The sequence below is a fragment of the Vanellus vanellus genome (assembly GCF_965231255.1).
Source record: "Vanellus vanellus genome assembly, chromosome: 8".
Taxonomy (NCBI): Eukaryota; Metazoa; Chordata; class Aves; order Charadriiformes; family Charadriidae; genus Vanellus; species Vanellus vanellus.
The window spans coordinates 5396422-5421148 of NC_138913.1; the positions used below are offsets into that span (position 1 = coordinate 5396422).

At 40.0% G+C, this 24727-nt stretch overlaps 1 protein-coding gene across 1 annotated transcript in view; it reads right to left on the bottom strand.

Annotated features, from left to right (window-relative positions):
- Nucleotides 1-620: 620 nt before the first annotated feature.
- The window catches only part of GOLIM4 (golgi integral membrane protein 4), a gene marked incomplete at its 3' end in the record, with an annotated part of 33105 nt that continues 8998 nt past the window's right edge, over nt 621-24727 (bottom strand). The window contains exons 2-16 of the mRNA XM_082487029.1: nt 17900-17974; nt 16833-16882; nt 16034-16087; nt 15364-15514; nt 13945-14027; nt 13243-13326; nt 10142-10309; nt 8989-9321; nt 7584-7822; nt 6295-6374; nt 5686-5798; nt 4374-4541; nt 3568-3636; nt 1165-1245; nt 621-779 (exon numbers count right to left, since the gene is read on the bottom strand). Coding sequence (XP_082343155.1) covers nt 621-779; nt 1165-1245; nt 3568-3636; nt 4374-4541; nt 5686-5798; nt 6295-6374; nt 7584-7822; nt 8989-9321; nt 10142-10309; nt 13243-13326; nt 13945-14027; nt 15364-15514; nt 16034-16087; nt 16833-16882; nt 17900-17974 — 1907 coding nt within the window. The remainder of the gene's footprint in view (nt 780-1164; nt 1246-3567; nt 3637-4373; nt 4542-5685; nt 5799-6294; nt 6375-7583; nt 7823-8988; nt 9322-10141; nt 10310-13242; nt 13327-13944; nt 14028-15363; nt 15515-16033; nt 16088-16832; nt 16883-17899; nt 17975-24727) is intronic.

Sequence of the window (24727 nt, forward strand, 5' to 3'; positions counted from 1 at the left end):
CATATGTTATAACTGCTCTGCACCTACAAAAGGCCTGGTCCTGCAAAGAGCGAGGCATGTGCTTATCCTCAGGGATGGGAAGAGTCGCGTGAGATTCAAAGGAACGAAGCTGCCCGTGGGCCTCCGCGGGCGCCGCAGGTGGCGCCTGGGACGGGTAGCGCGGGCAGCCGTTCGTCCTAAAAGTTGTGTGGAGGAAGACAGCGAGAGTCGGAGTGACTAATGTCGCCTGGGTTTAGGCACTAGATATATTCTCTCAGATGCTGAATGTATCTGAAATTAGACCAAACCTCTCTGTCAGGCTTGAACAAGGTGAAAGCGTATTCCAAAATGGCCTTTAGAAAACATGCCCAGAATTACGAAAAATTAAACCTGTATGATGTCTGTTTATGTACAGCTTTAAGGGAAAAGAAATCCTAATCTAGAGTATCAAAATACTGTATTCATATAAACATATGAGAGCATCTAATAGAAAAGTAAAAAGTGTAAAACACAAAGTTTTTTTGGAAATTAAATATCCTAAAAAAGTTGTTGTGGTTTTTTTTTTTTTTAAAAAAAAAAACACACAACCGGAATTTGTGTGCTGCAAATAAAAAATTAAAAAAAAAAAAAAAAAAAGAGGACTACATCTCCCCTCGTCTACGAGTTTTTGCTGCAACAGCTCTGCTTTCCTCCTCCTCCTCCTCTTCCTCCTCATAATTTTCTTCATGACCTTCTTTCGGGTTGTTCTCTTCTTGCATTTCTTGGTCTTGATCTGCTCCTCCGTTATTCTTTTCCTCTGCCTGATTGGGGGGGGGGGGGGGGAGAAAAAAAAAAAAAAAAAAAAAAAAAAAAAATCAGATTCAGTGCAACTGCCAGTTTCCTTATAGTGTTATTTTGGGGCAAGGAGCTGAAATTAAGGAAGAGGAAAACTGACTGTCAGGTGGAGTTGTCAGAGCTGAGGGACAGAAACAGGAAAAGCTTTCCCAAGGCCTTCAGTCAGCCGGAGTGGGTGTGGGGGTGGAAGGATGAGCAGAAGGAAGTTGGGACAGCGTGAAATGTTAAAGTCTGTGAGCTAAAGCAAGTACGAGAGTACGAGAATTATTATGTAATGTCGCTGTGACGTGCTCACAGCTACGCTGACTGTTTAATCGTGTCACTGCGTTTGTGGGTTTACGCAGTACTTACATTTTCATCATTTTCACCATATGGCTCTTCAGCATTGCGTTCCAGCTCTCGTTTCTTCTCTTCAGTCAAATCTTCCTGGATCTACAAAGCACAGAGATGTTCTGTTTGTTTTAATTTCCTTTAAAAAGTAGCCTGTGGCATAAATGTACACATTTTCACACCTACACATTTACAGACGGAAGAGGAGGAGAGGGCATGGAGAGGTTAAAGGAGGAAAAAACCTCAACCACCCCATCATCGGGGAACTCACTTCCTCTGAGAGCATAATTAACTCTGAACCACGATTTGCACAGACCCTCTCATTATCAGCTAATGCATTTAGATTTCCATTCCAGGTTTTAACTTTACATATATATTATTTTCTCCTTGTCCTTCACAGTGAGAGTGTCAAGACACAGCACAGAGTCATGACCCACACTTCCACCCCACTGTGGACTCCCAGTTCCCATATGCCATGTCGGTATTTGATGATAATTTTGTCCGTGTTTTCCCAGCAGCTGAGCGGTCCTTCTGCCAACTGTTCCTAGAAAGCCACAAAAGAGCAAAGGGGGATTGGGAGCAAAGAATAACCTCTTCCAACTCTATGCTTAAAGAGAGAGCAGACCACACTGACTCTGCTTTCCAGATGTTAAAATCTTGATCATAGAATCCTAGAATTGTTTAGGTTGGAAGGGACTGTAAAGATCATCTCATTCCAACCTACTGCCCTGGGCAAGGACACCTCCCCCCAGCCCAGGTTCCTCCAAGCCCCGTCCAACCTGGCCTTGAACACCTCCAGGGATGGGGCAGCCACAGCTTCTCGGGGCAACCTGTGCCAGGGGCTCACCACCCTCACAGGGAAAAATTTCTTCCTCATATCTAATCTAAATCTGCCCTCTTCCAGTTTGAAGCCATTCCCCCTCATCCTATCACTATATGCCCTTGTAAGAAGTCCTTCCCCAGCTCTCCTGTAGGCCCCCTACTGATCTGTCACTTCTTTTACGTCAGCACTTCCCCTCACTTCCATGTCCCACTATGGTCAGGTGCAAGTCAGAGGCACACTCTTCGAAGCAAACTTGATTTTCTTTTGGAAAATGCTGTTATGCACATCTGCTCCAAGTGGTGTCCTGCAAGCTAGCTAAGATGCTTCCACAAGACCATACAGCTCTCCCTATGGAGAACAAAAGCTGTTTCACCAGGCTGGGAAGCATCCGCCGCTCAGCGCTGCCACCGACCCCTGCCACAAAGAGCAAGGATGAGACCGCATCTTTCCATGGTGCTCCCTCCCTCTGGCAGCTGCCGTCACATCCTCCTGAAAAGCAGCAGCAACAGCTTCTCAACAACATCAGTAGCAGGAGAGTATATTTAGCAGCTGCTTGTGAACAAGTGTTTTGGGGTTAGGTATTGCCGCCAGCAGAAGGGCAGCTATCAAACCTGGATCACTTTGAGGCATATATGGGAAAGATTTGAGCAGCCGCAACATATAATATTTGAGTCAACCTACTAAAGAAACCGTTCCCAATTAACTCTTTCTTGGTTACTCATTCACTCTTTAATACTTCCAGTAAGCACAATGGTCACAGTCCTTTATGAAATGTGTTAAATTACTTCTTGTAAGCAAAAGAGTAATTGGCAAGGGCCAACTATTCTCAGTCCCTAATGACCTGGTTTGAGTTAAGCAGCTGTATTTTGAACTGGTGAATTCTAAGTGCATACCAGCTAATCTAGACAAAGTGGTTCCCATAAGGGAGTAACGAGTAGCTGTTTCTATTGCTTTTTGTAAATCATTATGGATGAAGTCAAAAATAGCAATTGATTAGGTACGTACTGAAGAAATGCACGGCAGCTTATGCTAGCGCGTGCATAACAAGTATGCCATGCAACAGCCAAAGGAAAGAGTCTCTTCCCTCCTTCCTTTCCTCCTCCAGTTCAAAGCAGTGCGCTAACAGCTTCCCGACTGCTTGGCTCCACGAATAGTAGGGCTTTACATAACTTGGGTTGCTCAGGAGGAGCACAGATAAATCAAAGTCAGAGCTAAGAAATAACTGGCCAAGAAAGCAGTTTGCCCAGAACAGCAGTGAGTGATTAGAGATGCGAAGTTAATGAGGTTTTCAGTGACCTTCAGAGGGCTTGAGGTTTTCAAGAATTTTTTCTTCTATTGTGAATGACTTAATCTTTTCAATTATTGCACAATTAATACCGTGTTGCATGGAAGACTAATGGATGGCAGCATATAAGTTTGAGTAACAGTAAATGAGTCCAGAAGTGGACAGCAGAGTAATGGCAAAGACTTCCTGGGTTTCATAAAGTCAGACAAAGTGATTTGGGTTCATTTTGCAGTTATAAAAGATACCAATGTTGAACGTTAAGGGAGATGCGTTAAGGGACCTGAGTCCACATATGCCTTTATGTCTGTTTTCTTACCTCTTCTTCTCCCTCTTCCTGGTATTGTTCATCCACATTATCTTCCTGCTGGTCTGGATTTCCTGCCATCTGCAGAAAGATCATATAAAAATTCAGTTCTGTGTGCCTGCCTATTAACTTTAGAAGACCAAAGGTTAAAGCTTCTTGTTCTGGAACTAAAACTTTATGTAAAGCTAAAGTAACAATAATAGCATAAGAAGTTATAGTGCGTTCATTAGCATTAATGATAGCTTGGCTACATGATTTAGAACTGCCCTAAATTAAAAAGTAGGCAACAGAAAGATTATAATAAAAATCACTTCACAGAATAAAGCAAGACTTTTCATACTAAGCAGAAAGACAATGAAATATTCACACCATTAAAGACCGATGCCATAAAAATACAGATCATCTCTGCATAGAGGAGTTTACAGTTTCAACACGGTTGAAAAGCACAGCGTTCAGCAGAACGGCCATAGAAGGAAAGAGATACCACTGCTCTCAGCTGAGTGAGTGCTGACGGCATGGAAGTGGCATAGAAGGGATTTGTGCAAAGTCACGAAGACTGCATGAACGGGTGTTCCTGCAGGTGCTTGTGTAAAGATAAATACCGGGGCCCTGAACTGTGAGGCTACAGAACCTCGCTGAGTGGGGCCAGTGATGAGACACACCAGGGTATCACCAGGAGTAATTCCACACTTTGGCCTGCACATGTCATATATGGCTTAAAAGAGATCTTTAAAAATCCAGGTTCAGTGTTCTCTCGCCAAGCTGCGCTACACTGTCCTTAGAGAGGACCTACAGACACTTCCTTTCCCTTTACTGACCACTAGGTGCTCTCCCATTCCTGGATGTCCCTGTTTCGGACTGGTTTGCTTGTGCTTTTCATTTTCATCTGGTAGATTTTCCTCTCTCTCTTGCTCAGCTTCCTCAAATTCATCTTCTCCCTGATTGTTGGGATCATCAGCAGGATTCACGTCTTCCATGGCTGCTTTCTGTAATTTTCAGAAGTGAATGTTAAATATATATTTTTATCTCAGAGTCAAATTCCATTTCACTTGAAAGCTACCCTAGCGTGAGCTATGTTACAGCCAACTCCATTCCCACAGAACCCAGCTGGAATCTCTCCAGGCACCAGGCGTCACCAGACCAAACCCCACCAATACAGAAGTGTCAGTTCCCGAAAGAAAGAGTACTCCTGCACCAAACCCAGACAGAACTGCAGAAGGGGTATCTGTCTGCTAACAGCCGGACTGAAGCAGATGACTTATTTCACACAGGCTCCTTTTGTTTACTGTCTAACAACTGACAGTGCCTGATAAGACCAGGTGAAAAGAGATAAGAGCTGATGTGATCTTTCAGTACCAGTCTGTCCTGCAACATTGACCTTGTCTACGTTCGTAATAAAACAAAGGAAAACACTGCTCACTTTTCATAATACTTTGCCATTCAAAAACCGAGCATCACCTTTCTGGTTATCATTCAGTACAAGCATTTCTGCTATCTGCATAACTCACAAGTTAAAGATCCTTTGGAAATATTTACTATGCAATTTCATTTGCGGAGGGGGAGGGGAGTAAAGATGATACGCTTGATGTTCCACAACACCAAGTAAGACTGAATCTCTTCATCCAGATCTCTGTGCAATCCATATGCAGCTGGGTTCAGTGCTGAAGTATGTTCTCTTTCTCTTCAAGATCTCACACTTCTGTACTGACTCCAGCTGGTTTCAGTGGCTATTGAGTTGGCTCCTACCCTCCTAACTAATGATAGTATGAAAAACACTGTCACCACTCTTTTTGACTGACCACCAATGAGTTACTCCTGTTATATTTTGAATCCAAGTTCACCTAGTCAAGGCCCAGCTAATTCCAAATCCTTTATTCCACCCAAAACACAGATCAAAGGAATGTAGAAAAGCAACTTGCTCCCAACAAGGAAACTTTTTTTGCCTTTTTTCCCAAATCAGTAAGGACAACTTTAAATAGATCTTAGATGTAGTTTTAAACTGCCAAAACTTGTCTTCCTAGCGGACCTCTGGTTCATTGTATTTCTGTGACATGCAATTATGTTAGATGAGGCTTCTGAGTTTTCACGTCAGTAACGATTGCAATCCACAGCATCTTAACTCCTACTCACCGATTCACCAGCATGCTGATTTTCTACTTTATGTTCTGGTTCTTGCTGTTCATTTGCATTATTTTGATCATCATCTTCACCTTCATCCTGGTGCTGGTTGTCACGTTCATAAGCTGAAAAATTGTTGATATTTGTATTGTATTACAGCAGTTTCTAGTTAGCCGTTTTTAAGAGTCTCTTACATACTAGCTTCCTTATGTGCTTTCAGCAGTAGGCAGCCTTTACCTAAAGAGCTTACCTAAACGTACAGTGCTAACAGAATTGTTTTACTGCTAGTAGGAAACCGACACTGAAACATTATATAATTTAAAGAGATCAAACAAAACCGTAGGCAGAGCCAGGAACGTAACCAAGATCCACAAAGCCCAACCCTAGTAGCTCAATCAAAAGGACGCTTTTCCTTTCAGGAATGTGAATGTGATCTTTAGCAATACCTGTATTTCACTCAGTCAGTTCAGCCAGTGTTATTTGAGCTTCTGGTTTTAAATTGCAAGTTTATATTGCACTTGAATCCAAACTGGATATGAAATGGATATTAAAATCTCACATGAAAGGCAGTACAGAGGGAACCTATCTATGAACACGGTAGGGACATAAATTTTACCTTACCTCCTTCCTCTTCCTGAATAGCTTGCTCCTCTTCCCCTTGTACAATATCATGGTCCATGTTATCATAATGAGCCTGTTGGCTGAGAAAATTAAATGCAAATACATCATTTCAGTTTCAAAAAAAAGTGTGGGTTTGCTTTAATAAACAAATTATCCTACTGCATCTCTGCCTCTCCCAGCTCCTGCCAGAACGGGTTCCATTTAGCTTTCTATTACCTAATATCTTCTCACATCATCCTGCCTGAAAGACTTTCCTTAAGACTTTCTTGTCCTACTATACCAACTTCTGTGCTTTTATTTCTCCATGTGTCAGTGGGATCTACCTTGTATTTCCAAAACTCCTAAGCTAGTATATTCCATAATCAAAGCAAGAAATACTGTGAACTGGAAGCAAAGAACCTCTCAGATAAACGGTCATAATGACAGACTACATGGATCAGTTATTTTGTCAGCTAAACAGTTTTAGGTTTCATCTTGAAAGGGGTTTACTTGTGTGGTTGGTCTCGCAGGACTGCGTATGTTGACTATCAATTTATAAAAGGCTTTCTCATACAAAAATACTTTTAAAATAGGGGTCAAATCAATAATTAATATTTCAGTATTTCAGCAAAGAAAATTCAATGGGCTTAAGATTCCAAAAGACAAAATAGGGTCACTAACAAAGCAGAAGTATGAGGAAATACGACAGGGAGGGTGAAAGGCACGTAGAAGCTACAATGTCATGACTATAACTGCATTCACAATAACTTAATGACACTATCAGGGTGTTGGTTCCTCCTGAAATCCTGCTTTTGTCTCTACAATGCAAATACTACTACTCACTTTTGTCCAGAAAGTCCTCATGGAATTACTTAAAAACAGCATCTCAAATTTAAGAGGAACTTTAGTTTAGGTACCTTAATGCACAGCTGATACTGGAGCTCCTCAGTACTACAAGATCATAATTGCTGCTTAGCAGAAAATAATTACTAATTTAAAGCAAGCTTTAAGACAAGGGGCATTGTATGTCAGAAGCCCTTAACGTCCCCCAAGGATGTGCATGGCGATGTGCACTCATTACTCCAGACTTCAGAGGCTTCCACAGTAAAAGGAAAATAGAAGAAAGAAAAAAAACCCTTAAAATACCAATCAGATTTATCTTTGGAAAGGAGGAGATGAGGCTGACTGAATTTAGTTTCTGGGCAGTTTAGGTTTATAGCACAGAACCAGCGTCTTTTCAAAGGTGCTATGGTGGAAGCCATAAAAAGCCAGAGTGCAGACCGTGACAAACACACATAAAAGAATTTAACCTTAGCCGGTTTGTATAGAGTTTTTCTCCTTGTTCTGCCTGTTTCTGCAGCTGAAGCTCTTTTTCTTCAAGCTGTTGTTGCCTTAATAGCTGTTCTCTCAGTCTTTGCTGGTGTAGGGATTCCTGATGTTCTCGTAGCTGATTGGCTTCCTCTGCTCTTTGGGCTGCGAGATGTTGCTGCTCCAGTTGTTGTTCATAAGCTGGCTTATGTCTTTTTGTTACAGCTTTTGTTGATGTTATCTGTCAAAGAAACATGTTAGTCACAGATTAATTGTAATTTCAAAGATCAGAAACAAGCATGCAGAAACCTGTGACGAGGGAAAAAGATGCTACATGCAAAAGGCAAAATTATAGCAAAGTTATTTTAAGTTTTCTTGTCTCTGCTTAAAGTTTCTTTTTTTTTTTTTTTTTTTGGAACACAGACTGGAAGTGATGGGGTGTTTGTGGAGGACATTGGGAAGGAAGAGGAGCTAACGGGCTGAGGGAAGCCACGCTTTTCTTACACATCAATAATAACAACCCCCCCCCAACATATTACCAGTAACAGGAAGTTTTGATGGTTGACAATTAAGACAGCAAATGTGTTTCCATTGATTTAACTGGAAATTTCAGTAGGGTTGCTTTGAGCCTTAAGGGGGACACTGCACATTTTTTACAGCCAGTAACTCCAGTTTCCCAGCTGAACCTATTGCAGCTGTTTTAATCCACTGCAGCTCTTCAACAACGGTTCTCATCACACTGGAGTTACAGAATTAATGTGCTAGGAAAGTGTTTACAAAGCCTAAGGTGACATCAGTAAAATATATTTTCCACTGGAGATCCGATCTAGAATGTAAATCCAGAATTTGCTGGTTTTATTTAAAGCTGCATAGAGCAAAACTTGCCATTGCTGCACACTGATCTCCCCTGGCTATTTTAGGCATGTTCATCTTGCAGCTAAAGTTTCCTGTCAAATGACAACGAACATTTAGATGGGAATGTGTTTACAGAAGGTAGGTGTATCTGACAAGGAAACACACTGCAATTTGCTGAGATGCATCAAATTAGTAACGCAGCATCGAAGTGCTGAAGATAAGTCTCATTCTATCTTCTTCCCGTCAGCTACCACGGGCCTCAAATTTAAAGTAGGAGATGGGATCCAACCTGACTGCTCTTTTTTTCCCATCTGTTGCTTTTTATCAGCAGAGTTAATGCTCATTAAGCTGCATTTGGCAAGCACTTCAGTATGTGTGTGCTGAAGTAGAGCCTGAATCCTATGCATCCAAGTGCTCTGAATCCCAAACTGTCTATAAATATGACACTGATTTTACTGAGAAACAGTCGAGCGCAATACGGGGCCACCAATGAGCCTCCACTTAGACAGCAAGTATAATCAATTAGTAGAAAATGAAAAAAGAGCTCCATACCTCTGAATGAAGATGATCACCCAACATGTTGGTTTCTTCTTCCTTCTGTTCCTGTTTTTTCCACTCGTGCTCTTCCGGTACTTGATCCTGTTCCTCCTCTAAGCGCTCAGGGTGACCTGCCTGCTCCATTTCTTCCTCTTCAAGTTCTTTTTTGCGTTCCTCTTCAGCTTGATTAACATGTTGCTCTTCATCCTCGCCAGCTTCTTGTTGCTCCTGAATATTTAGTTCTTTGGTATGCTGGCCCTCATTAGCCCTTCTTTGAGGATGAAAAGGCTCAGCTTTGTCTTCTTTCTCCTGGGTATTTATTTCTTCTGTCTCTTTTGGCTTCTCATCCTGCAAAACATACACAAGATTACGTGTGCACAAGATATTATAGATTTCACATTTTCAAGAGAGTCAAGGACCAGATACAGATGCCTTTATTCCAGCCTGCAGTAGTGAATCTGTAGTCAGGAGAGCAGAATGCCTGCTTTGGAACAAGCCACCCCTCCTGCCAAATGGTATCAATACCCGATTCCTGGCTCTGCACAGCTACACGAGGGGTTGTACAATTGCATCATAAAGTAGGTTAAGCCTTGTTTTATCTGGAGTGGAACAAAACTATTACAATTCGGTGTCTACCAAGGAAGCTTTGTATTTTTATTATGGGTTCTGCTGGCCAAGAACTCTTGTAAAACCAAACCACAACTGATATTGTAACTTCTAGACTTTACTACTTTGCTTTATTTCTTTTTGTACATCCGATAGTGTGTGCCAATTTTAAATATACTGATTTACATGTGCCACTGAAACCTTATAAGACACGTGAAAAGACAATTTCTTCAGAACTTGTTAAAGCTTTTCTGTAACACAGGAGATGTCTCTAAAATTTTAGAGACCACTTATTATTCAAAAAATTAAGATTTTTAGCAGCTTCTTAAAACAGCTCACATAAACCAGTTTTAAGTGCATTTACAGTCATGTAAGAAAAGGTCATCACGAGTATATTTTTCTACTACTCAGTAAGATTAAACTGTTCCTTACGACTTTACTCAAGAACTGACAAACGTGTACAATTAAACATACGCTTCTAATGGAAGTTAAGCACATAGCTAGTATCTTGCTGCGTAAGAACCATTTCCTATAGCGTCTGGAGCCAGTCAGTACTTTATACCTCCTGATGCTCTTCAGCCACAGCTTCATGGTGCATTGGGAGGTCACTGTGGGGGGACACTGCTCCCGCCTCTGCTTGCTCGTTCGGTTGTTCTGACTTCTCAGGCTGTCGGAAACTTGGCATTTTGTTGAGTGTGTCCTTCAACTGCTTGTATTCCTCCACCTGGGACTAAAGTCAACACATTAATTACACTATGTCCAAATCAATTTCTTAATAAAACGTAGTCACCTCAGAGTGAATGTGCTGGCAAGACGTACGGTGGTAGAAAGTCTTGATATTCACATCAGAGCAAATACCAGAGAAGAGAAGGGACGAGAGCTTTTAAAATTGGTTGTTTCCACACACTAGATAGCATTGATTCATCACAATCTTTCCAGCCAAAGTGCACATGCATACAAAGCGTATTAGGAAAGTCTCTGTGGGACAAAGACGAAGATTTGTTTTATTCATGCCAAGCAGGAGAATTGTCAAAAGGGGATGATGCCATTTTCTTGGCAGACTAAAGCAAGGGAAATCGAGAGCACCACAGCTTCTCCTTTACTGGGAGAAAGGAGTGCAGTTCTTTCAGAAACAGTAGCTTTAAAGTATATATATATATATATATAAAGTGTCATGAAAATGCCAAATTCTCAACATTTAGACAGGTGTTACACAAGACAACAGCCAACATAGAGAACTGAGGCAAAGAAAGTCATAGTACACCTTTGGTGAAGAGCAAGGGAAAAAAGGAAGGAAAAAAAAAAGAAAGAGAAAATGTAAATTTCTAAAGTCTACCTGAAATGTAACAGTGAAGTGTTGTAATTTGATTTGCTGTTTAACTCTGTACAAGATCAGGATACTTTCAAAAAGCTTCAAAGTCCAATGTGAGACTCCAGACTGGTTGGTACACCAGTCCCTGTCTATACAGCAGACATACAAGATAGATTACCTTATAAAGTAAAATTTTTGAGATGGACTGGATTTATAAAAGCTGACCAGCTGCATATACAAAAGGTGGTACCCCACGAGAGGGGCACTCTGTTGCTCCAGTGGAAGCGGTGGGTGTCCTTACTACCCATTTTGAAGTCGGAGGTGCATTTCATAATGCTTTTCAAAATTCAGGTTAAAAACTGGCTACAGTTTATACTCGGTGACTGTGTATGTCATTTTGTGTGTTATGTGGTATCATAGCAATCAATAGTACAGCAGACAGGCATGATGCATTGATGTACAATGCATAATACTCATACAAAACAATATCCACAGTGCTACAGATTGACATGATGCAATACATAACAGCTCCGAAGCTAGACGCACCTCGAAGCATCTTCAAAAGACTATGGCATCCATTAAAACAGACGGGCCTAAAAGCAAAGCAGAATGCACAGTGATTACTTTTGTCATTCCAGAGGGGTAATTCTGTTTTCTGATTAACTGTTGGAGAGTCCAAAAAGAAATTTTAGAGGAGAAAAATAAAAAAAATAGTATTTACTTAATGTAAGACTAATATGCAGGTGTCTGACTTTTATTTTTTCCCCCACTCAGAGGCCACGCAGAAAGATCAATATAGTAGGATATTTAAACAGTGCACATCCAGATGAGAATTCAAGTACTCCGTTCCACTGCACGAGTCATTCTAAGCTGAACATTGTGATACAAGGCCATAGCCTAAAAGGTATTAATACTGGCAGAAGACAGGCTTTATAAAAATACATAATGAACCTGTCCTGCTGTTTGAGCTACGGAGAAGTAAAGATTACAGTGCCTTAAAGATTCGGGTCACAAATTCATTAGTGCAGTATTGACTACTGATATTTAATGTCTAGAATACACTTAGAAATAGAGGGATCACTTATCAAGCTGTGTTTCTAAGCAATAATCCCTTGTGAACTTTCTGTAGCTGGTTTGCAGGAGAAACTACGGAACTGTACTAAATACCTTCTGTTCTGAAAGAACACACAAGACCCTTTTCTTGAAGGAAAGGTTCTCCATACGATAAATGCCACATTCTGATTGCAGATAGAAAGGCTTTGTGTGACACAGGCTTTCTAGTTAGAGAACTGAATCAAAGCCAGGAGAAGTATACGGAGCTTCCCTTTGGATTTTGTGAATCTTAAATCAGCCCTGGATTTGCCTTTGTGGAATTTCAGATGTTAGCAAATACATACCAAGTAGCTAATGTGGCCGGTGGGAGAAGAGCTTAAAATTAGCTACCAGCATATTTTAGGACTGGAAATCAAAATTCTTCATAGATTTAGTCTATGAGGAACTTTCCTGGTCTTTCCCTGTTTCTTGAGTACCTACACATATTGACGTGCGCAACAAAAAGAACTGGGAAAAAGTGATCCAATGCTTTTAGTGCTGCTAATGATTTTGTGGACCATGAAAATACTTAAATGAAGAAAATTAGTCAGGAATAAAAATAACTTCATGCTGCCTCATTGCCTTTCCCTCTGATCTTTCACCAATAGTCTCCCTCTGCTCCAACATCTCTCCTACTTTCAGATTCCCTGTGGCCTACACAGCTTGTACCGGCACAGCTGACTGAATCTGCAATAGTCTAGCAAAGTTTGTGCTTCATGGATAATTTACTTGAAAATGACATTTAAGAAAGGTAATGCTGCTGCTTCATTTTAACTAATTTGAGTTTCACCTGGAGCTTACGTTTCTCCATATATACTCTACCTCTGTTACACTGATGTATATAACCTTATAAACCTCCCAGTCATACACAAAAAAAAAAGACCATCATCCAGGTCTTTATAATGATACGTGTGTGTCAGTGTGGAATGTTAAACTAACAGAAGTTCTATCAGAGAAGACAGAGAAAGAAAAGGTATTCGACAGCTCTCAGGGAAGCAGAGATACTCTTCTTATCAGTAATACATGCACTCTTGGGCCGATAATACAGCTTTTTATTTTCCCCGACAGCCCTATAATTTGTTGCAGCTTCTTCTTAAGAGCAACCCTTTAACTCATGCATTTCCCTGAAGTGTACAGCGTGGCGCTAACTGCAGATTCCCCATGCGAAAGGCTACATGCATAACATTACAGTCAGCTGAACTAGGAGAAACAGGTTTTAGGAAGGTTAGAGCTAAGTAGAAGCTGCTTTCCTTTCTGACCTGTGCAGCAGCTAGTGCACTCTTGTGGTCTTCCAATGTCACTACAAGCTGGTTGTGTTGGGAGAGTAAGTTCTTATGCTGTTGCTACACAAAAAAAAGAACATTACACGTTTCACATAAAGTTCATTCTAAAGGTAAATTAGGTAGCCTGGGGTATTTTGAACTAGGAAGGTAATTAAATTTATTTCAAAAGAAAATCCTGAGTTGGAATGGCAGCATTTATTTATTTCACATGGAATGCCTATTAAACACACAGAGAAAGCGACCATGCCAGGAAAGAAAGTTTTGGAAGCCAGAATTTGTGTAACTGAAGTAAAGCTAAAAGTTGGAGTAGATATTAATGAACATATATAAAATAGAGCTAGAAAACATTCATTTCGGCAAACTTAGTTTGCCAAAATACAATCCTTAACCTGCAAAATCAAATTTCCAGTTCCGATTTCTATACTAAACACTTCTCTTCCAATTCTCTTGTTGTTTGGGGGTTTTTTTGTTGTTGTTGTTGTTTTTTCCCCAAATGAGCATGTACCTACAGTGCAGGTGGCAAAAGACAAGAAATCCAGATCAGACATATTCCTCTCCTTTTTCCCACATAACAGAAACTACAAGCCTTCAGCATAGGCCATTTCTGGCTTGTTAGAACTTGAGAAAATTTTTCTTTTTCCTAATGGTCCTGAAAGTTTACCTCAAAGCAAAGCCTACCTTGACATCTTGGAGCTGGGTGTGAATGTCTTGGTGAGCCTTTCTCAACTGTCTGTTCTCCTCCCGTAAGTTATACAGGGATTCTGTTTAAAAGAAATACATAGAATTTAAACCCAGTCAGATTTATAATACTAGATTAAGCATCAAAATTAAGAGTACAACAACAAACTACATAAAATCCTACACAACTGCTGTAGTAAAAATGGATTAGAGTAATTGTATGGCTTCTTTATGTTACATCTCTCCCCAGCCCTATAAAAAGCCTTACATTTTCAAGCAGAAAAATGTAAAATTTCATTAAATTTTATATTAGAGCACCCAGTCTGCAACTGGAATTATGTATCACTGTTCATGCTGGGGACTGCAGACAGCAAAATTCATTATGGTAATGTGAATCTTTGAAACACAGAGAGGAAGCCACCCTTCTCTCTTCCCCCACATCGCATCTGGCAAGTGAGAATTTTATGATGTAGGACTAAGCTGTTCTTTTGGAAGAGGTGCCCAGATGGCCAGCATACTTTAAAAGCTTTACGTTCTGGGACGAGGGAGAGGGGCTTCTTTTCCCACTTCTAACATTATGTTGATGTGGAATATTGCAAGCAGACACAGGCAAGCTCTTCCCACACTCCAAGCTGCTAGGCTGCGATCCAGCTCAGTCCGAGAGCTAGCTCTATGACTCCACTGGTGGGGTGCCAAGGCAGAGCTAATAAACACAGCCTCTGCCTGCAAAATACTGTGCAGACAAAACTGCAGACAGCTCCAAAACCAACTCGTGTTAGTGACACATGGCAGAAAACAGCTGAAGGCCCTTGATGGGGAGAGCCCCATCCTTTTGTTCTATGCAATTGTGTAATTAGGATTAAAGAGGTCTGCAAACTGCAAAGAACCCCTTTAATGGGCAACTGGATGCTAAAAGTAAAAAATGAATACTTCATCATCCAAGTACACAAGTGCAACATGTCTCAGAGAAGCTGACAGATACGAGAAAACTAGGTCTAAAAAGTATGTAAAGTCACTTGATAAAGAGGCACAATTAAATATTTGACAGAAGAGGCAAACATTCTTAGATTACCCTTTTTTGTAAATGAAAGGCAAAAAGGCAAATCTATTTTTCCAGGTTTATAAAAGTCTTAGAACTAAAAATGAAAGACTGGATAAACCATCCTCTGACATTTGACGGGCTTTTAAGTGCTGTATTTCTTTCTATTTCTCTAATCTAGATAGAAACATGAAGCACACATACGAATTCAGAAAGAGGCCACAGAAAATCATCAAGAAAATGTAACTTATCAGGAGGGATAAGACGTATGAATGACCTGTTAGTGAGAACAGAGACGATGCCTTTCTGTCTCACATCACACAAAGCACAATGATAAACACACACTGAAATGTGGGCAATCAGATGCAGGCTGCATATACCCTTCAGCTTAGAGATCTCCTGCTCTTTTTCCTGCTGCAGTTGTAAGTATCGCTCCTTGTGATCACTGAATGTTCTGCTAAACTCTTCTCCTTGTTTTCGGTGATCTTCCTCAAGCTCAGCATGCTGTTTCTTCAGTTCTTCATGTTGACTCTGCAAATAGCAAGTTGGGACACTGGAACAGTTCTGTATCTGCGTATCTGGCTAATATTGTCTTTGGCAATTTGTTAAATAAGTCCAGATGAATAGGAAGCATTCATAACAAAAAGTTTATTATTCAAAGCATGCATGTTGCAGCTCCTCTCAAACACAAAATTATCTCCGTGATGAGTAGTCTCTTGTTCTAGGGCTACGTCACCTCACCCTGCAGTTGCACTGTCCCATTGGGAGCTGCTGAATGTGTTTAAGAAATTCCTTACATGCCAAACTATGTAGAGTCTGATAAGTCAGCCTTCCATACAAGTAATTGCATTTGATAAGATTAAATTACCCACTGGAAAGCCTGACTAGGAAAAACTGCAATAAATCATCTTTTAACAGTACTGTTGCAAGAGGAAGGCACCATCATTGTACGGAGACTCTGGAGTGAATTACCAGAAGCCAGTGAGGCCATGTCTCCCTGACACTGCAGAATACCAGTGTCCTGTGAAACTGGATATCTCAGTTACCCACCTTCAACATCTGGTGCTGTACACTCAGTGCACTGTATCGGCTATTTGAGTCTTGCTGTAAAAATGGAAAACACAAGTGTTAAACGGAACAATACTGTCATTCCTCTAACCTCTGTACATGCAGTTATTTAGGAGTCACAAGCCAAAGGACATAACTCCCCAGGAAACAAATTAATCTCTCCACTTGCTTTGAAACACAGCAAGAAATATATACATTGCATTACTGCAGCAACAACGTATTTTAACTTAGGTCACTCAGCTCACAAACTGCTCCCCAGTTTCAACATGAAGTAGCCATAAAATTCTAATTTACTTGCTTATAAAGAGTTCTCTACAGGTCTCTGGGTCCTTTGCCAAATACAGCTTTCCTTCTGGCACTTGGTATATAAAACAAAGCTTCTTGATGTTTTTATACTTTCCAGTTCAAAGACCAGGTGTTAGAAAGTTGTCATTGTCCTTCTCCCCACGGACTACACTACAAAAAGATTTCTAATGCCTTCTTATTCCCCCTTCCCCTTAAAGATAGTAACATTATGTTTGAACTACCATAATATAAACTGAAGGATATTTTCTAAATTAATTTTCTGGAAGGATACTAGTAGCTCCTACTACAGCTCAAATAATTAGGAATTGCAGAGCACTTATGCATGCAGAGTAGAAACGGGACAAGTGAGAGCTCTTTCAATTAGTACTTTGCAAGACCTCTTCCTTTGAAGAGTTATAATTGCAAAGCATTTCCTTTTTCTTGCAACTCAAATAGCATCAAATATTAAAATCTTGTACTAGAAATGATGACTTACCCTTCCTTTATTTAGCGTTTCCTGTGCTTCTAGTTTATAAACAAGAAAATCTACAACATAAGAAGGAAAATACTGATGAAAAAACCCAGGAAGATTAGAATCTATACTTAAATAACGTAACTGTTGCATATGTAAATCCTCTTAAGAGCTGAATGCTTATGCAGTTACAATTTTTTTGAAAAGTACATTTATAAATCATGTATTTTTGTATTAGGATAAAAACATATATATTTTAAGAAGTATGAAAGTGTAGGCAAAGTTTAATAAAACAAAAATTTCCCCTTTTGTTCCTTGATCCTCTTTTCAGGATTTGAAAATACCGACTCACCTTTGCAGAGCAATGGGACAGCTCTACACTAGATGGCACCAGAAAGCTACCGAGAACTGCACGCTAAGAATCATTTCTTACACGTTCTTAGCCGCTGAATTAAAACAGCTCCTTCAGCAAAGGTTGAGTCCTCAGCTTTAGGAAGAATACAGGCTTTACTCTGAAAATTGTAGTGAATTTAGAACAACAAAAGCCTCGGAGAAAACTCAGAGGATTGCATTCTGCTGAAGTGTCACAGAGGGCAGATGTGCAAGAAATACATGTGCCGACACTTCCCCCTCACACACACCTAAAGTTTTAATCAAAAAAAGGTATGTAAGCATGTGTTTACCCTTAAGCATATGTAAAAACACTGATTCAGAGTCTAATTTCACATTGATGGAATGCAAAAGATCCTATGCTTTTAGTACAAGTTTTCAATTTTCAGCATGCCGGAACAGGATTTACACATGCCCATATTCCACATATGTGTGAGGTTTATATACACGGATATACACATACTCTCTGTGTATACTATGCCATGTTCCAGTGATCTGTAAACAGTACTAAAAAGTTGATTACTTTTAAAAAAAGATTAGATTAAATAAATAAATTTAAAAGATATACTAAAAAGACCACCACAGATCTGCCAAGGTGTTATATACATTGTTAACACGTTTAAAACTGAACAAAACACATCTGAAGTTACTTTCTAAAATAACAGTTATCTTAAATGTCAAAGCAAAAAGCACGTTTTTACCTTCTTTTGCTTTCTTATGTTCAAGCCTTTCCTTTTGCAATGACTTTTCTAATCTTGATCTGTGCTCATACACAACTGAAAAGAGAAATTTTGTACACAATTCATTTTAAAAGTAATATATACACAGAACACCACCCACCCCCAGCACACCCAGAGAGCACGGGCACAGAATGTATCAGGAAAATACCAAGTGGAATGAGGTCATAGGATAAAGGACAGTTTGTATCACTTGGACAGTTAATTTTCTTTTTTGCATGCTTTACTGATCCTGAATTCTGGGTTATGTCCATTGCATAAACATAAAATATGACAACCCTTCAAGTGATTTGTTTATGGAGACAGTCAGCTATGGTGGATCTACGTGAAAGCTACTGAATTCTCTTTCCTTCTCAGGTATGCAGGTACACATTTTCCCCTGCTTTCTTCCTCTCCTACCTTGTTTGTAAAGAGGCAAGGAATTAAGACAGGACAACCTTACTGCCAGAGTGAATCCTTGCAGCAAACAAATTGTCACAAGGAAAGAAGAGAGATGCCCAAGAGCAGGACGGCTGAGAAAGGTGCAGTAGTACAACAGACAGGCTGCTTAGGCTAAGACATGGAGAACCCGAGAGCCACTCCTAAATTCTTCCAAAAACTTGGATAACTCAGTTTTCTGCAACCTTCTTTTTTGTAAAGTCTGGGTAACAGTATTTTTTCACACCACAGTGCTGTTGAAGACCCACAGACTGCACAATGAAATGCTTGGATATAATGTCCTGCATTTCTTAGTAAGCACGTGCTGACAGCAAGTATACACATGCTAAAGCGCCCTGTACTTGCAATATCCATATAACCTGAGGAGGATTTGGGGGGTTTTGAGGGTTTTTTTTTCACCCCCTAGTTAAGGAGATATGGCAGGAAGAACAAAAGAAATCACCTGAAGGTCCAAGATAGCTAAAGTATAAAGCTAAACTGGATACTTTTCTGTAAGACTAAGGTATAAGAGACTGCTCATCAGGAAATCATTGCAGTTTGAGAGCAAAATTTAATCTTCACTGATTTTTAAAGCCATTTATGCATTTTCTTTAATTGAGTCAGAATACCCACACAATAGTCTAGAGGTAAATGAAGAAGTGGTCTGAGTACAGCGCTTTAGCCAAAAGCCAACAAGATGAGCTTTTAGGGGCACCACTCATAGCACAACCCACAACACCCTCAGTAGAGCAGGTAACTGTAGTCACACAGTGTGTCACACGGTGTGTCACTGTCTCCTCCAGCAGTGTCACCTACTACAAAAAAGTGTATGTGTTTTTTTTGAAAAATGGCCTGACATCTTTGCCAAAATCTACGAGCCCTTTGAGCTGACACTGCTACCAGAAGAGGTGGTTCTGCTGCTTGTTCTCATACTGTTCTTCCCTTCGCTCTCACTGCTACGGGTGATGGGACAGTAGGACCCTGCAGTTGGGGACAGGGTGTGTAATGATTTCTTCTGGTGGCCGTGCTGGTTTGTACAGTTTTTAAGAGAGCAGCAGTGATGACTGGCAGTGACCTGGAAGGATGGGTGGCACAGCAGGAGACAGACTGCTCTAGGTTTGATCACAGAAAGCAGAGACAACCTTACTTCTAGATTTTTTACAGTATGACAACCACTCTTGGTCATACCAATGGTCCAACAGACCAATCATGCTATCTCTCAAGACATGACGAGAGCAGATGCCCAGTACAGAATACACACAATAAGTTTACAGTAATTCCTTGGCACTGTCTCCCAGCAATTTATGACTCCCAAAGACTGTCTGAGGTGACCACGGGTCCTTCACGTATAGCATTCCAAAATGGGGTTTACTTTTACAAATTTGTCTAATTGTTTCTTATATCTTGTATTTAGGAAATCCAATATCTTCTGGCAAAGAGTTCCACCATTTAGCTGCCAGTAAAGCAGCATTGCATTCAGCTTGTGTTTTGAACATCTCGTTTCAGATGGCTCTCGCAAGCGATGGGGCACATCAGTTCCTATTTACCCCTCTCCTCACCACTCACTAGACTGAAGGCCCATTATCTGAAATATCTTAACAAGTTTGCAGCAAAGATATTAATTAATAGCTCCTGCAAATGATTAATTATATTTGCTCAAGCTTAGTTTAAACAAGAACCATTCACTGTCCAAATTATAATTTGCACTCTTTTAAAGAATAATTTATTTGTATTAATGCAATGTGTGATTTCTTCAAAAGTAGGAAACTTATTTTCTGAGAAGTAAACCATTGGTGAACATAACTCTTCAACGGGAAGCATCAAATAAAGATTTGTAGCTTGGCAGTCACAAAAAACCTCCTCTTGCACCTTAAAACGTGTTCTTAATTCCACCAAGGTGCATTCTGCAAGCTTTTCAGCTACTGACTTATCTACAAGTGTTTACATGTTGGCTTAGAAGCTGGATTGCTAATCAATCTTTGTCATCTATCTCTACTTTGCTATTTATCTTCTAAAGTCAAGGGCATCAGTCAAGATGAACTAATGTATCAACATCCTCTGCAAGAAAACAAGCATGTAATGAATATTCACAAAGTCACCAGCAACTATGCTTTCAGAGAAGGGGAAAAAAATGGCAGCACTACAGTAAAGGTTTTATCTAAGCACCGAAGATTGTGAATGCCGAATTACATTGCAAAAGGAACCGTGGTTGTAGCATAGCAACTCAGGAGAGAAATGAAAATCCGTAATGGGTTTCCCCTCCCATGCAATCAGGGGTGGAAATAGGCTTTTTGGCAAACAGACTCAACCACAACCGGATTCCGAGGTAACATTTTCCATTTCACTTCTTTGTCTGCAAGGGTACCTTCCTCCGCTCCTCCTAGTGTATTAACAAGTGTATGTGTGGGGAGGGAACCCTGCACAACAAACCCATAAATAAGGGGAGGAAGAAAGGAGAAAGAGACTGCAATAGGTTGGGTTTTAGGGTCCGCAGTGCTCAGCACCTTTCACAGCTAATTGCATCTCTGCTGAGCTTTGGCATTCACGTCTTCACCCTGCGCTTTCGTGCAGTGTCTCTGCACTCCTCCCAGGTAGTGCATCCTCCCTGCTACCTTCTGCGTACCTTTGAAATACTGGAACAAAGCTGGCAATGTCTTAAAATAGCCCTTCAAGTGGCCAAAAAGGAAGAAAAACTAGGGAAGAAAACCTTCCCCCTACAACTCTCCCTTTCTCGTTCATTTACTGGTTGGTTCAGCAATGTTTTTCTCTGATAAAAGTCCATTGATGTGCCATGTTAAAAAAGCATACTTCCACATTTTCTCACTTGCTTTTTTGGGGAGTAGGTTGCAGGACAGATTTTGTAAGCATATATAGGAGTTTCTCTCCCACAAACATAAATTCTTCCGACCAGCCAGTAACTTCCTAGGCAAGAAGAGTCCAAACTAAAAGAGTCTTGTTACTAGAGCAGGGGATTTCTCCTTCTGCACTACCAGCCTGGATAGAAGATGTCTGAGCAAGAATCTCAAAGAAATAAATACATTGAAAAACATGTTTTCTATTATAGGTTTCCCAGCTGGGGGTGGAACCTATATAAGGAATCTGACAAATTCCTACTGGTGTGATACAGCCACAGGGCACTTCCCAAATAACGTTTTCCTAAGGTAAGTTCTTAATTTTGTACTGATCTTTGCACAAATAGTTGAACTTTGTTTCTCTATTATATTTAATGGAATGGTACAAAAAAAGTGGAACAACTTTGTCATCTAATGGCCAATATGCACTATTCCAAAGCTGGAATAACTGCAGGTACCAGTTTAATTCTTTAAGTTACATATATAATTTAACCTACATGAACCAACAAATACTAACATAAACTCCCAGAGGGGTGACCCAGCTTCAGACAGCAGAGCCCAGAAACTGAACTGGTACCATCACAGCTAGTTGAAACACTTTTCGCCTTCAACACGGGAATATTTAACAGTTCTGGAATTGATCCCAATTAAATCAAGGCCTTAATTTAAAAATTTTCTCATACAGAAAAGAAAGTGGAAGAGAAGGGGGGGAGGGGTGATGATCTATAGATTCTCAGAAGATTACACCACTTTGACCATTGCTGGACGTTAATTGCAACACAGGAGTCAAAGCGATGTGATGAAAGCAAGCTTATTTAACAGTCATGGTTATTTCTCTTATCTTTGCTTTGCACCTCTAAGCAGTAAAACTGTTATTAAGCAAAATAAGCCATTACTGTACATTTAAAAGAAAGTATTTCCTATTTTACATTAGCAGCAATTTTGCAACAGTGTTACTTTGTTTTTTTGATCTGTCAGAAGTGTAATTCCAGAGTCTAAAATACCCCAGCTCCCACCACCTTACATACTGGAAAATTAAGATTACATTGGGATTTAAATATACATGATGCAAGAAATTTTATTAATTCCAATGTTATTGTTTCTTAAGCAATTCTGCAATCTCTCTCTGAGCTTACAGTAATACCTTTAGTTTAAAGCCAGCAGATTTCAGTAGTCTTGGCAACATTCAATATTAGTTTCCCTCTGTGGCAGAGTTGAACTGTATCAGCAGCGTGTGGTAAGCCACACTGGCACTTTTCTAGTAACACTATGAAGGTCTGTAGAACGCAGACTTGTTATAAAAATACAGTTAATTTCCAATTCTTGTCACTGCAAACAGAACCATTTAAAATGTGAACCCATGCAAACAGCTTTTATGCTGAGAGTAAAGCATTTCCATGAGCCAATATGGGATGTAGGATAGATTTTCTAGTCCGATGACAATATTTAAAATTTTGATCTCAGAAGATATTTCTTGTCTCATCTGATGCTAATGTTTCATGGTGGGAGAACATGTTACTGGTATAGCAAGACCTGCTCCCCAAGCTTCCAGCTCTGTATTTGATTAAGCCAGTGGATCTGGCTTCAAACAAGTAGATCCACTATTTCACTACTGATAATCTTATCAGAAACAGATTATCAAACTGTGGGTAGCTCCTGGACAAGTATCAGGATTCCCCACCACACTAAAACCCATACTGGTCACAGTATACACTCCATCTATTTCAAAGACTCTCAATCGAGAGTTTAGCAATCAACGGACACTCCAGTGACATTGCAAACACTTAAGAAACAACGGAACTATTCCCACAATAGAGACTAGGGAAACTGTGTTTTAAGTATAGCACAAGAAAACAACATTAAAGAAACCATGTATTTACAATATATTGAACAAAATATTGAAGCTATTTCATATTTTATGCCCTTGAGGTTTTCTGGTTTTGATTTATACAAAAAGGACAGAAATCGAAGCCAAGGTAACATGAAACATTGTGTGTGGAAACCCAAGCATTTTTCTGGCTTAATTATAGAACAATTTTGCATATGGGCAGGGATGGACTGCTCTTTTTGCTCACTGAAACCATCAGCTATTACTGCATGCAGCATAACAATTGCCTTTATTTTCAAACTCCTACACTTTTCAATTTACTCATGTGAAAAACGATCAAATGATTTGCCAGTCACTGCAAAAGAGAATTCCTCCTAGCAAACTAAATCATGCATCGGCAGTTGTGCTTAAAGATAACCACCGCTTTGACTTAATTATCTTTTTGCCATTTACGTTGCTCAGAGTATTAATAATTTTAAGAGAGAAGTTTGTATTTAATATCTGGATCTTCATATTCAGGGGTTTTGTAGTGTCTGTCATAGACCTACCACTGATTTCAGTTGCACGACGAGACAGTATAACATCTACTGCTTTCAAAGATCCTGCACCAAAAATATCCTATCAATTAAAATAAACCTGTTCCTCTAACTTATTCAGTACTCCAATAAGAAACTAGAACTGGAGACTGGGACTTGAGCAAATTACGGAGATTTGGGTCTGGCTAGCTTGAGTGCAGGCAGCTAGCTGTACACCAGAGAGACACCCCACCGCACCATGCTCCCAATTAAGTTCTACACTAACGAGATGCACCACTGCTACCGTAACAGCTCCACACAAAGCTATGGGTGGAGACTGATCAAGTGCCTGCACTTAGGTCAAAGTTAAGCCATAAACCAGGTAAGATCTACCCAAAGATAACAGAGAACTGACTGTGTGCATTTTTATGTAACATTTTCAAGCTTGGAACACTGGATTTTTTTTCTGGCTAAGTTGGAATATATCTGAAAAAACAAATAATAGTTTGGGAATTACCTGTATCCTGGTAGTTGATATGACACTAGTGTTGGGAATCCATTGAAGCTCACAGCTGAGTCCTTAACTAAAGCTGTGAGACTCCTGCTTTCAGCTCTCCAAACTCCAATTCAGTCCCTGATGTCTTGCCCAGGACAAGACTTACCACTGATGCTCTCTATGAAACTTGCCTTCTATCAAGGGGGTTTTCCCCACACTAACATTGCAGAGGTCGGTAACAGATCAGACAAGGTATCAGAACTTGAGCGAAATTCAAAAAGCTCTGCAATGTATGGAGAGTTCACATAAGCATATAAGAAATGCTTATCAAACCTTCCTCAAACAGAAAAGAGGAAATCTAAAGCACAACGTGGAGAAGTGCTGCAGATGTTAAAACGTTTTGTTTTGACTGCAGTTTTGGAAATGGGGGAATGCTGGGGAATTTGGCACACTAATGCAGTTCACCCCAGAAACACATGCTTTTGTTTCTAAGAAATAGTTGTGGCCTCTATTCAATCATAAGAACGACACGAAAATTAGTTTCTAAACTGGAGTAAACATCTACATTTAATAGAATCACTCCACTCTGCCTCATGTACTGCCTTTCTTAGAAGTCAGTAACACCTCTAGGAAACAACAGATTTAAAAACAAATTGCAAGATATATTGGGATACAGGGAGGTAT